At 45.8% G+C, this 13,799-nt stretch overlaps 1 protein-coding gene across 1 annotated transcript; it reads left to right on the forward strand.

Annotated features, from left to right (window-relative positions):
• The first annotated feature begins 2,849 nt into the window (after positions 1–2,849).
• LOC130079353 (C3a anaphylatoxin chemotactic receptor-like) lies at positions 2,850–13,443 on the forward strand. Its single transcript, XM_056244592.1, has 2 exons — positions 2,850–3,152; positions 12,192–13,443. Exons 1-2 carry the CDS (start codon positions 3,149–3,151, stop codon positions 13,139–13,141), a joined length of 954 nt encoding a protein of 317 aa, XP_056100567.1. The 5' UTR covers positions 2,850–3,148; the 3' UTR covers positions 13,142–13,443.
• Positions 13,444–13,799: the final 356 nt, after the last annotated feature.

The following is a 13,799-nucleotide window of genomic DNA, read 5'->3' on the forward strand; positions in this document are numbered from 1 at the left end:
TGAGTAACCAGAGACGTTCCCTTATGGAGTCGGTTCCTCGACATTACGTATGGGGAACATAATATAAAACCCCGCCGTGTGAAAAATTGGCCGGTCCAGCTCGCACAGAGCCGATGCAGACGACTAGGCGCTAAGGCATAGCAAAGACTATCAGCGCGTTCACTCCTCCTCTAGGTCAGGTACCGGACCTGGTTGAAACACCTAGATGCATTTTGGCATAAAGCCAATTCGGTGTCAGCGCCGTCAGCGTCTCCCTATACACAGTCAAGCAGCACTAGACTGGTGTAATATAGGGAGTGAAAAAAGTCAACAAACATGTTGATGCTTTAATATACTGTCGGCCTCAATAAGCGGGCATAGATAATGGGGACAACATTAAGAATGTGTTTTATTTAAACAGTAGATAATTTCACGGACGCAAGAGAATAATACTGTAACGTCTTGCCCTGCTTAGATGACCTGGTTGAAACCATGGTTTGAAACACGCGCCAGCCGGGGCGTGTTTCATGCGACTCGGTCGGCCTATGGTTGCTCACCCTTCTCCTCTTGCACTGACAGAGCGTGTGGTGCAAATGAGGGAATGTCCAAGATATAAAATCTCGCAAAAGTGTTGTGAGATGACCAGCCTGCCACAAGGCAAATTAAAAAAAACCTTTAGCCCAAGCCCATGACGATGCCAAACTCCTAGTCGAGTAGGCAAGCACTCCTAATGGGCAATTGAGTCCTCAGGAAGAATAAGCCAGTCGTACAGCCTCCACAGTCCAGTGTGACAGCGAGACGCCCTTCTGAGCATCCGCGAAGCAGACGAAGAGCTGCTCTGAAGCTCGAAACTGGCTAGTTCTGTTCACAAAAGCACGTGGCGCACGCACAGGGCACAGAGCGCATTTCTGTGACACTGAATCAGTGGTTAGCTCAGAGGAGCAAAACGCATGTATTGTGATCACCTAGGCTCTGAACGGGGTTGAGAGCACTTTCGGTGTGTAGCCATGTCTTGGTGCGAGTCTGACCATGCAATCGTCTGGGTCGAACTGCATACAAGCACTATTGACTGATAGGGCATGCAAATCAGCCACTCGTTTTCCACATGATAGCACGAGCAGCAGCGCCGTCTTAAATGAGAGCACTTTTAAGTCGCTAGATTCGGCTGGTTCAAATGGTGGGTTGGACAGCGCACTGAGCACTAATGATAGGTCCCATACTGGCATCTGATAAAGGCGGGGAGGATTCAGCCACCTCACCCCCCAAAGAAAGCTCATTATTAGGGGGTGTTTACCCACTGAACGGCCATCCAGCATGTCATGAGAGGCGGCGATAGCGGCCATGTAAACTTTCAGTGAAGAGGGAGAGCTGCCAGCATCTAGAAGTTCCTGCAGGAAGGTCAAAACAGTGGGGATATCACAACCCCTCGGGTATTCATGTCTGCTAGTACACCAGTTTGCAAACACTCTCCATTTCAATTCGTATAAGCGCCTCGAAGGTGCTCTGGCCTCCGATATCGTTTGTAACACTCGCTGTGAAACGACCCGCTGGTTCACTCCATACTGATCTGCCACACATGCAGGTCACACAATTCAAAGCTGGAGTGCCATATGGTGCCCTTCGCCTGGGACAAAAGGTCCCCTCTAAAGGCCAAGGAAAGACCTGTTCATCCATCTCTTGTTCGGGAGTCGCCCAGTCCAACTCCAAATCTGCCACTGTCTCCATGAGGATGGAAATTTCATCCAGCCAGGTCGGGGTGCAGCTAGCCTCTAAAGGGACCTCAGACCAAGCACTCGGGTCAGAGGCACTCGTGGCCATGGCGTCATCCTCTCCACAGCCGAACGAGACCATTTGCCTAGCTTCTTTCGAGGGCGGGAACAATCCTCAACATAGGTGAGAGGGGGCTCTGGTGCGTGAGGGCGACGTGGACGTTGAGCCGACGCCAACCCCTCGGTAGAGCCCTCTGACGAAGCTACCTGCAGTCTACCGGCCCAAGGCTCGGAGGAGAGGCAGAAGTCAGCAGGCAACGGCCCGCTGCGGACAACGGCCAGCCTTGCACGAAGGGTCTTGATTGGTAATTCCTTGCAGGCTCGACAATCTAATCCTTCTAGTGCCGCCTCAGCGTGGGCGCGGCCCAGACACAGCACACACTGCTCGAGTGAGTCTTGGAAATCGACCGGCCCACCACACATACGCCAAAGAGACATCCTTGGAAATGATAATCCACTGGAACGCAAGAGGGGATCGCAATCCACTTTGTCCACTCTAGTCGCGTAGGTCAACGGCGAAACCAGGCTCCAGGTGAGCCATTGGCTATTTGCAAGCAAAAGAGTGATTCAATCAGGCTTTAGCATTTCGAGGAAAAGGGTTTTTAACCATACATAATGTCGAGGAACCGACTCCATGAGGGAACTTGTGTACGTGTGGACAAGGCCTCAGTGTGGATGGAAGGTCAAAACTGTCCCCGGTCTGTCCATGTCATTCACCTGTGCCTTATTAATCACTTATCTTAATTGTTCTAGGATATATACTCCCTGTCTATCAGTTCTTTGTCCGATCTTGTCTATGTGTAACGTTTAGTGTATGGATTTGCCTTTCTCCTGTGATACCCTCCTTTGGATTTATTAAAGAATGTGTTTTGGAATTCTCCCTCGTTGTGTGACTTCCTTCATACCGTTAGGTGACAGTAAGACTATGTTGTAGTCCAAGGCAAAGTGGAGTGGAGAGCTTTATTTTGACCCGAAAATAGGAAGTTTGGGGAATTGGGTGAGAAGTTATGGATTTGTGTTTAGAGTTTTGAGAAATGGAGGAATAACTTCAAGAAATGTGTTTAAGCAATTAGAAAAAAACTGTAATCAATGAAACATAATTTCTATGATTCATTTCACATTGGCAATCATTTAAAACAGCTGACGGTATATACATTTTTATCAGTTCATGTATTTGAATTGAATTCTAGCATCATGCTGTCTGTGTTTGAGCTTCAGGAACATTCTGTGGCAGGAAATGTTTTGTTGTACATGCCCACTTCACACTGTAATGCCAAAAATAGCTGTAATAATTTCATCAAGTCTGCTGATATGGTATAAAGCCAACAATCTGTCAGCAAGACTGAGAAGATATACCAAGATCAAGACTCGGCTTGTCCCAGTGCATTAACAGCTCAAAAATGGGTAAGAACTGAATATGTGTATTATTCATATGACTTTTTTTTTTAAAAACACCTCTCAGTAAATGCAAAACTTTAACATGGTCAATACAAACATATAGAGTGCCTGATAAAACCAATCAGATAATCAATAACATGTCATATAATTAATAATATAATGTTCAAAAAATATTCTTTAGTCTGTATAAAAATGTATCCCATGATATATTTGCCTCACAGTTTAAAAAATACACTTAGAGTGTTGTTGAATATATAAAAATAGGATTATGTTACATTTTTAGCATTTACAAAAGGGGCATATTCTTCACATTTATAAAACTGGACAAACAAACAAACAATATAAAAAAACATAAATAAGAAAAAAAGTTAGATTACAGAATAGGAAGGTATTAACTATAATTTTGGTGCCAGCAGCATTTGTACAATGTCTTCACTGCTGGGAGGACATCATTTTAATGTTAGATTGAATAGCATTTGGTCTTCTTTCTTAAATCTGTTTGCATTCAGAATTTTGACTGTTCTTCTTTATTGCATCTAACCACGTTTTTACACTGCTAAAACATTACAGTTTTGTTTTTTTCAAATTGCTTGGACACTAAAAGTGGAACTATGAGGCTCACTCAGTGAAACCATTCACTCATGTAACCAAATCTGCAAAACTACAAACACATTACATTTACATTTAGCTGACGCTTTTATCCAAAGCGACTTACAATTGCTATATATGTCAGAGGTTGCACGCCTCTGGAGCAACTAGGGGTTAAGTGTCTTGCTCAGGGACACATTGGTGTCTCACAGTGGATTCGAACCCGGGTCTCTCACACCAAAGCCATGTGTCTTATCCACTGCGCCATCACCACATTACATGCTTTACACTCCGTTTGCTACTGTAAAACAAACTTTTTGCAAAACTCTGAACACAGTTCTCTACATTAGACACATCACTCAAAACTGACAGCTCAAAACCGTGTAGATTTACGGCCCACCAGGCGGATAAGGCCTACGGAGCGGTGGGAGAGGCAGCCTCAGCCCTCCATGCCATGGCTGTACTCCAGGTATTCCAGGCGAAGCTGCTCCAGTCCCTGGATGGTGTCGCCTCTGTGGATGCTGACGTAATCCGGGATCTCTACTCGGCAACAGACCTTGCGCTGATGGCCACCAAGCGTTCTGCACAGGCCATTGGCCGCTCAATGGGGTTCCTGGTCGTCCTCAATAGGCACCTATGGCTCACCTTAGCTGACCTAAAGGACGCAGACCGGAAGACGCTTCTGAACGCGCCGATTACTCCCTCCGGCCTTTTCGGTGACGCCATGGAAACGGTCACGGAGTGTTACTCAGAGACGCAGAAATGCGCCAAGCCGATGAGTCACGTGATGCCACGGCGTGCCACCAACACAGTCTCGAACCCACTCTTCCTCATCTTTGCGCCAGCCTCGAGGTCCTGTTAGGCAGCCCGCTGCGGCGAACCCTCACCGAATCGGATCCTCGTGTCGGCCGGAACAGGCAGTGGATCTGTTTGCCACAAGCGAGAACACGCACTGTCAGACATTCTTCTCTCTATCTCACTCCCTGCTGACGGGAGATGCTCTGACGTCGCGTTGGCCGGAAGCTATTGCTGCTTTTCGTTCCCTGTTCGACGGGCAATCGATCGGTAAGCACGATCTAGTGATCAGTTTTCTCAGGGGAGCGAGGAGATTGTGTCCTTCACGGCCACCCTCCGTGCCGCCGTGGGATCTAGCTCTAGTTTTGAGGGCTCTATCTCTACCAACGTTTGAGCTTTCAGCTTCGGTTGCGGTCAAGGAGCTTTCCCTGAAGACGGCCTTGCTTCTCGCTCTCGCCTCGACGAAGCGCATTGGAGACTTACACGCGTTCTCAGTGAGCGACGATTGCCTCTATTTCGGTCCTGGTGACTGCAATGTCACTCTCCGGCCGAGAACAGGTTACGTTCAAAAATCACTCAACAGACCGTTTAGAGCACAGGTTGTTTCACTGCCCGCCTTATCTGCTGAGCCGTCAGCCTCACGTGACGCAGACGCTCAGAGCGCTGTTTGCCCGGTAAGGGCTTTTTGGACGTATATGGATCGCTCTGCCGCCTTTCGTCAGTCGGACCAGCTGTTCGTGTGCTTTGGTGGATGTAATAAGAGACGTGCTGTTTCAAAACAGAGACTTTCTCACTGGATTGTGGACGCTATTGCATTGGCTTATGTATGCCAGGGATAGATTGTCCCCTTAACATCAGAGCTCATTCTACGAGGGCGATTGCTTCCTCATGGGCCTGGGCTAGAGGTATGTCTATTCAGAAATTATGTCTTGCTGCTGGCTGTCTTCTCAGAACACATTCGCCAGGTTTTACAAGCTGAATGTACCCTCTGTAGCGTCACAAGTACTTTCGGTAAGTTAACGTTTATTCATGTGTATGTATGCAGTAGTTACCAGTTTTGTTAACTCTGTATTGTCTATTATGTGGCTGTCACCGCTAATGCTTTTTTAAACAGAAACGGTGATTGCTGGAAATAACAGGAGGATACAAGATGCATGTAAAACTCAGTTTAATGGATAAAGTCAGAAGCAACAATGATGACAAGGCACAGGTCAGGGACAAACACTCAGATGGTCAGTGAAGCAGGGACGAGATGGCGATCCGGTGGTGGAACAGATGACAGCGTGCTTGAGTGAAAACCCAGGGACTGTGGAACATCCAGATGACACAAAGAATTGACGAGATCCAGACGACACGAAGAACTGACGAAATCCAGACGAGGAACAGAACAGACGAGGCACGAGCACAGGAAACACACCGAGGAACAACCACAACGATCTGACAACAAGAGAGAGAATTGCTGGGTATATAAAGGGAACTGGAATGAATGACAGCTGGTGACACTAATCAACACAACGAGTAACCACACCCACACAATTACACTCACGCAGTGTATGTAACCGTGACAGAACCGTGAACCGTGACAGTACCCCTCCTCCTAAGAACGCCTCCTGGAGTAATCCAGGATGTCTCTAGCAGGTACCCAACTTCTCTCCTCCGGACCGTAACCGTAACCCTCGCGGGGGGGGGGGGGGGGTGGGTGGAACCGGGGCAGGCGGATTAATGTGAGAATGAAACACGGGCTTAATTTTAGACACATGGAAGGCGGGATGAATTCTCCTGTACGCAGGAGGGAGTTTGAGTCGGACTGCCACCGGACTAATAATCTTGGTGACAGGAAACGGGCCAATAAATTTGGGAGCTAACTTGTTAGACACGGAGCGGAGAGGAATATTCTTGGTAGAAAGCCACACTTTTTGACCCACGACGTAAACGGGAGGCTTTGACCGGTGGCGATCGGCCTTGGCCTTCATGCGCCTCCCTGCTTGGAGTAGAGTCTCACGGGCTCTAGTCCAAGTACGGTGGCACCTCTGGACGAATGCGTGAGCGGAGGGGACCGCGACCTTGGATTCCAGACTCGGAAAAATTGGTGGCTGGTAACCTAAACTACACTTAAATGGCGAGAGGCCCGTGGATGACACTGGTAATGAATTGTGGGCATACTCCACCATAGAAAGCTGTTGGCTCCAGAACGACGGATTCTTGGCAACCAAACATCGCAACATTCTTTCGAGGTCCTGATTGGCTTGCTCAGACTGGCCATTACTCTGGGGATGATAGCCCGAGGACAGACTGACCGTGGCCCCCAGCAATCTACAAAACTCTTGCCAAAATCTGGATACGACTTGGGAACCCCTATCAGAGACCACGTCATGCCATTGGAGGGCGGGAGGGCGGTGACAAAATCTAGAGCGATGTGGGACCAGGGTCTCGAAGGGACAGACAGCGGTCGAAGTAACCCATCTGGGGGTTGGTTAGATGTCTTAATAGTGGCACAGACTGAGCAAGCCAAAACAAAATCGTGAATGTCGTGAGCCATCAATGGCCACCAAAATCGTTGCTTAACTAGAAAACTGGTGCGAGTCACTCCTGGATGACAAGCCACGTTGGAGCAATGACCCCATCGAATAACGTCGGACCGTAACCCCTCCGGAACAAACAATCGACTCGGTGAGCAACCAGGCGGAGGCGTTACCCCTTCTAAGGCTGTCTTGACCTTCGATTCGACCTCCCATACCAGAGTGGAGATGACAACTTTCTCAGGTAAAATACACTCGGGAGTCACCGGGCGTTCGGATGGATCAAAAATACGAGATAAAGAGTCGGGTTTGATGTTTTTGGACCCGGGGTGGTACGAGAGAACAAAATCAAAACGTCCGGAAAAAAGAGCCCACCGAGCCTGCCTGGAGTTGAGTCTCTTAGCAGATCTGATGTATTCAAGATTCTTATGGTCGGTCCAAACGATAAAGGGTACCCCCGAACCCTCTAACCAATGACGCCACTCCTCCAACGCTAACTTAACTGCCAACAACTCTCTATTACCAATGTCATAATTACGTTCGGCAGACGATAGTCGATGAGAAAGAAACGCGCAGGAATGCATCTTGTCGTCTGAGGAAGCGCGTTGTGAAAGCACTGCTCCTACTCCCAGCTCTGACGCGTCGACCTCCACCACGAACTGACTTGTGGGATCAGGGGTGACAAGAAAGGGAGCCAAAACGAAGAGACTCTTGAGGTTGGTGAACACTGCCTCGGTAGTGTTCGACCACCTAAACGTCGTTCGGGGAGAGGTCAAGGCAGTCAGAGGTGCGACTAGTTGGCTGAAATTACGAATGAAACGTCGGTAAAAATTGGCGAACCCCAGAAACCGCTGTAAGGCCTTACGGGAATCTGGACTTGGCCAATCTACCACAGCCTTAACCTTGTCAGGATCCATGCGCTCTCCCTCAGAAGAGATGATGTACCCTAAGAAGGGAACAGGCTGTGCATGAAACGAACATTTCTCCGCCTTGACAAAAAGCCCATTCTCTAACAGTCTCTGGAGCACTCGTCTGACGTGTTGGGCGTGTTCCTGGAGAGACGAAGAAAAAATCCATATGTCATCCAGGTAAACATATATGAACTGATCTACCATGTCTCTCAACACGTCATTAACGAGTGCTTGGAAAACCGCTGGGGAGTTGGAAAGCCCAAAAGGCATAACCAAACATTCAAAGTGCCCCCTAGGGGTATTAAAAGCGGTTTTCCATTCATCCCCCTTCCTGATACGAACCAAATGATATACATTACGTAAGTCCAGTTTCGTGAAAATGGATGCTCCCTGCAACCTCTCGAAAGCTGAAGACATCAACGGCAAAGGGTAAGAATTCTTTACCGTGATGTTGTTCAGCTCTCGGTAATCAATGCAAGGTCGCAGAGAACCATCCTTCTTTCCAACGAAAAAGAACCCCGCCCCCGCAGGAGAAGAGGAAGGCTGGATGAACCCAGAGGCCAGAGAATCAGAAATATATTTCTCCATGGCCTCCCTCTCGGGAACAGAAAGAGAGTAAAATTTGCCCTTAGGCGGAGATTTACCTGGCAGTAGATAGGAACGATGCAAAGGAAGAGAAGCAGCGCGAGACTTACTGAACACCTCCTTCAGGTCGTAGTACTCCGCGGGCACGTTAGACAAATCCGCTGCCTCACTCTGAAACACAGAACCAGACACAGAGGGACAGGCAGACACTAAACAGGACTCATGACAGTGGTTACTCCATGTGGAAACAGTGCACCAGTGCACCAGTGCACCAGTCGACACGAGGGTTGTGTCTGGAAAGCCACGGGTGTCCCAAAACCACTGGTGCAAGTGGTGAGTCCATGAGAAGAAATGAGATGAGTTCTGTGTGATTTCCAGAAGTGATGAGGGTAATGTCTTCAGTAGCATGTGTAATCCGGGGAAGTTCTTGACCATTAAGTGCGTTGACGGTAATCTGGTGCGAGAGACGGGTGACGGGATCTGAAGCTTAAGTGCAAGTTTAAAGTCCATGAAATTACCCTCCGCTCCCGAATCCACGCAGACACATCAGCATGATACAGCCGATTCATGAACCGTAACATTTATATACATGTTGCTACTGATTGGACTGCAGTTCTGACACACCCACCAAACAAGAGAAAACGTATCTCAAACCCCGTTGCACACGGGTGCACACCGTTTCCAGGAAACATGACGTTCAACCCGGAAACCGTAGCAAAACGTTGCGCACCGTTTTGAACTTGAACGTGCCCCTGGTGAATAAGTGTAGCATTTTGATTGGCTGTGTTTTGAAAAGGAAAGCAAGTCACTTCCTGTTAGATTTTTGTTTTATGCAATTGAAAACTGAGTCAAAGGCTGAGAAATAGCTTATGGTTTTAGAGATTTGGTGTGTCATTTTGCACTTTGAGTGAGAGGTTTCAAAAATCGTGTGGCATAAAAAGATTGTGTGTGTAAGCAGTTGGAAAAAACTGTAACTCTTACAACAACGGGGAGAAATACTCTGGGTTCGGGCCAAAATCCCTCCCCCGAACTGCACGCCAAATACGCATAATCTTTACTCTGCTTTTTATGATGTAAGTGTGAACTCGTAAAAGCGCTGTGTGTGTTTGTGTATGTATGTGTATATATATATATACAGGGGAGCACATAACTTTTTCAGTGAGTTACTCAGGTGAGTACCAGGAGATGGTGTTTGGTACTCACCCCATATGTAGCATGGTCTTAATAAGTGCAGTCTTCCCCACTGTCCTCCTCAGTGTCGCCACCACTGTCCTCTTAAGTGTCACCCCCACTGTCCTCGGCTTCAGCTTCCTGCATTGTAGATGATGAAGATGCTGCAGATGCAGCTCCCTGTCCTTGGTTGAGCCTCCGATAAGCTGTCTCCATCCACAGGTCAACAGCTTGCTTTAGGTCAAATGTCTCTGTGGTCTGCTTTGACAGGTGTATCTGCATCATGGCTGAGAGACGAGCATGTTACAGAAGAGATCTGTATGGTTTTTATTATGTTGAGATGTGAGAATCCCCTCTCACAAGCTGCACTGCTTAAAGGCAGCGTAAGAGACAGCTTAACCACCTTGTTGATGTTGGAGTAAGCATCTGGGTTACTTGTATTGGACCAAGTCATACACAGAAGAGGCTCCCAGGCGTTTTCCTGCCTGCTTTAAGTGCATCCATTCTGTCACAGTGGTGTCTTTGTCAAGTTGCAATGTGGCCTCATATTTCTTGAGAATGCTGCAAACTGTTGTGTTTCCATAACTGTGGAGGTCTTGCATTTCCTGAGGCCATGTTGAAGGATCAAATACTAAGAAATGATCACATGACTTGAGGGAGTTTGACTTGTCTCTGTCAGCATTAGAAACAGTGTGTGCCCTGTGGCTTTCACCATTGAGCAGAAGTGTGAACTGTCCAATGGCCACCATGAGTTCATCCTTACATTCTCCAATGGTCAGCTTTTCCTTCTGAAACCTAATGGATGTGGTCTTCAAAATGTTACCAATGTCAAGCATGTTTGACAGAAAGCACTGAAAACGTTCTGTGCAGATATGCTGCAAGTCACTGTTATCACACTTAGCCAGTTGCATTTTAATGGCTGGCAATAGTCTTGATTTTTTTAACAGTGTTTCATGCCTCCATGCAGACCATCTGATATTATGAAACTTACCCAGTTTCACAAAGGAGATCCCATTTTCTTTACTCAGCTTCTTCAGTTCAGCCGTTTTTTTTGCTCCACCTTTTTGTAAATAAAACTGCAGCAGCTTAACCACAGAGCGATTAAATGTCTCACAGTAAGTAACGTTGCGATCAGCTGATTTTTCGCAATTCTCCAGTGTGTGTGTAGTGCACAGATTATGCACAACGGAGTCTCCAACCGCAACAAGTCGCCGGAGTTTTGGCACAACTCCATTGTACATACCGAAGTTGACAGCAGCCCCGTCTGTGCACACAGCGACCATCTTTGTTGTCCAGTCATCCAAGCCTGTGTCCAGGAAGGACTTTAAGTACCCTGGCGAGTGGCCAAGAACCACGAAGAGCCGAAGCGTCCATGACCACAATATATGGAATTAAATGGAGCACGTTGGATTTCAACATCAACATTTGTCTACATGCGTTTGTTTAGCACAGGGCAATCAAGTGAGCGTAGCACTTGTAACATCAAGCGTGTCAACCAGGCTGTTCCCGGGTTCAGACACCTCAGTAGTTCGGTGATAAACGAACTCCTCAAAACTGTTAATTTTGAATGATGTGTCTAATGTAGAGAACTGTGTTTAGAGTTTTGCAAAAAGTTTGTTTTTCTATTGCAAACTGAGTGTAAAGCACGTAATGTGCTTTTCGCAGACTTGGTCTGAAGATTCGGTACATGAGTGAATGGTTTCACTGAGTGAGCCTCAAGTTCCACTTTTAGTGTGCAAGCAATTAGAAGAAAAAAAATATAGTAACTGCTAATAAGTGATTTTGTTATATTCTTTAATATTTAGTATGTTTTCAAAACTCAGACAGAAACTCTTTTTGTGTAGCCTGGGTAAACCCAGACAACTTCCGGCAAATTTAGATTTGCTCTGAAAGTTAGTCTGGCAAAGAGCTCATTCAAGCCCATTTCCAATCCGTTGAAATCGAGGCACCAATCAGAAACGTTGGGGCGGGCTTTACACGATGACGGCAGCGCTGGGATTTTGAAGCAGATTTTGTAGCCTACATTACAAAGATGGATGCCGCCGTCGAACATCACTCGTTCGAATCAGCTATCGCGTCTGTTTTAAGCGGTTTGAACGTTTCCTTTTTGTTAAAAAACCGAGCAAAGAACAATATTCGGAGATGTTTCTCCGCCGCTCTGCATACGTCATCTCCTTCATCGCACTGATTGGTTTTAGGTCTATCCGCGACGTCCGTTGGTGACGCCCCTCTGGAAATGATTTGTCTATGACGCTTTGCCAGACCATAACTCAGTTACAACTGAGAATGGTCTGGTTTTAACCAGGCTACTTTTTTTGGACTCATTGCTTTGATTTACAATTCACTCATGAACAGTCACACGTCACAATTAGAGTACACATCACAATTTGTAATATTTCACAAATCTCCCTAAAATCCGAAACAGCTAGACCCAACAACAGCACTCACCAGTGTTTTTTCTCTCTTTTTTTGTGTAGAAGCCACAAGTTTTGGACCTGAAAACGTTACCGGAGTCACAACAGATAATACCACTATTCAGCCTAAGGACTCAAGCTTTCAGATTTTTTATTTATGCACTTACATTGTCAGCTTTATAGTGGGTTTCATTGGAAACGGGCTTGTCATATTTCTGACTGGCTGCAGAATGAAGACGACAGTCAACTCTATTTGGTTTCTCAATTTGGCGATTGCAGACTTTATCTTCATAATATCCATAATCATTATAAAATATATTCGCTACTTTTCTTTGTACAGGTCAATTAGGAACATTCTCTCGATGGTGATAGACCTAAACCTGCATGCTAGCAATTTTTTCCTTGTAGTTATCAGTCTGGACCGTTGCCTGTGCACATGGATGGTTGTTTGGGCTCAAAATAAACGAACTCTATTTAGAGCCAGGATCATCTGCATGATCGTGTGGGTTTCATCCATCGGCTGCACCATCCCTTTCTTCATTGTGAATGTGATACCTGTGTTTCGGATTGCATTTGATTTTTTAGTGGGCTTTCTCGTCCCCTTCCTGATCATTGCATCTTCACACATTGCTGTTGGAGTACGAATCAAACGCCTCAAAATGGGGAAGCGGCTCAGATCGTACAGGGTCATTATTGCTGTTGTCCTGACTTTTTTCATATGTTGGTTTCCATACCATGTTTGCCGTATTTGTTTAATAACTGCAGAAATGGGTACATTGAGTGAAGTATTTTGGAAAGCAGAGAAATTCAGTGTCTATCTGATTTTTCTAAACAGCTGTCTGAACCCCATTCTCTATGTGTTCATGTGTGATGAATATAAGAAGAAGCTTAAACAGTCTCTACTGCTGGTGTTGGAGACGGCATTTGCTGAAGATCATCTGGACTTTAGAGGAAGGCAGATGCAAGAGGACGAGCAGAACAAGACAAACACCTTTGAATTATTAGATATGTAGAAAAACTCTACATTGTCTCTAAATGATTGTGACCACCATAACTATATGAATCTCACCATTACAACAACACTGTAGTCATTATGCTTTTAAAAAGCAATTTCAAAATTCATGTTTGTGGTGTGACTGTATAATTTGTTTTTAACCAAATGGGGAAAGTCTCTCCTAAAGATTAAGGGAACATTATATATGTTTGTGAAACTTTTTATAAATCCACATATGCAAAAGCTCATTTTGTTGGTCTGATTTATGTTTGAACTTTATTCTGAATAAAACATAAAAATACATGCATTTGATTGTAATTTCCTTAAGTATTTTTATGCTTTCACAGTACTTTAGTGTGATAACTTGTCACTCAAACAACAAATAGGCTGAAGACGTTATGGTTGATTCAACACAACGCAGCAAGATTTATTTTTCTCTCTCTTTAACCCATTGGTGCATAAGGGTATATTTACGTGAGTTACGCAGGACCTCTTTTATTTTTTAAGTCACCCATGAACATTAACTACTTAAATAATCATTTTGTTGGGTTATTCTTGAATTAAAACAAAAATAATAATTCCTTTGGAATATCACATTTTCAAATTACTACACTTAGTAAGGTTAGATCTGGCACAACTTTACCAGCTCACAAGGTTCCTGGAAGTAGACAACATAT

This window comes from Rhinichthys klamathensis, unplaced genomic scaffold (genome assembly GCF_029890125.1).
Source record: "Rhinichthys klamathensis goyatoka isolate OS25496 unplaced genomic scaffold, OSU_Roscu_1.1 h1tg001012l_1, whole genome shotgun sequence".
Lineage (NCBI taxonomy): Eukaryota > Metazoa > Chordata > Actinopteri > Cypriniformes > Leuciscidae > Rhinichthys > Rhinichthys klamathensis.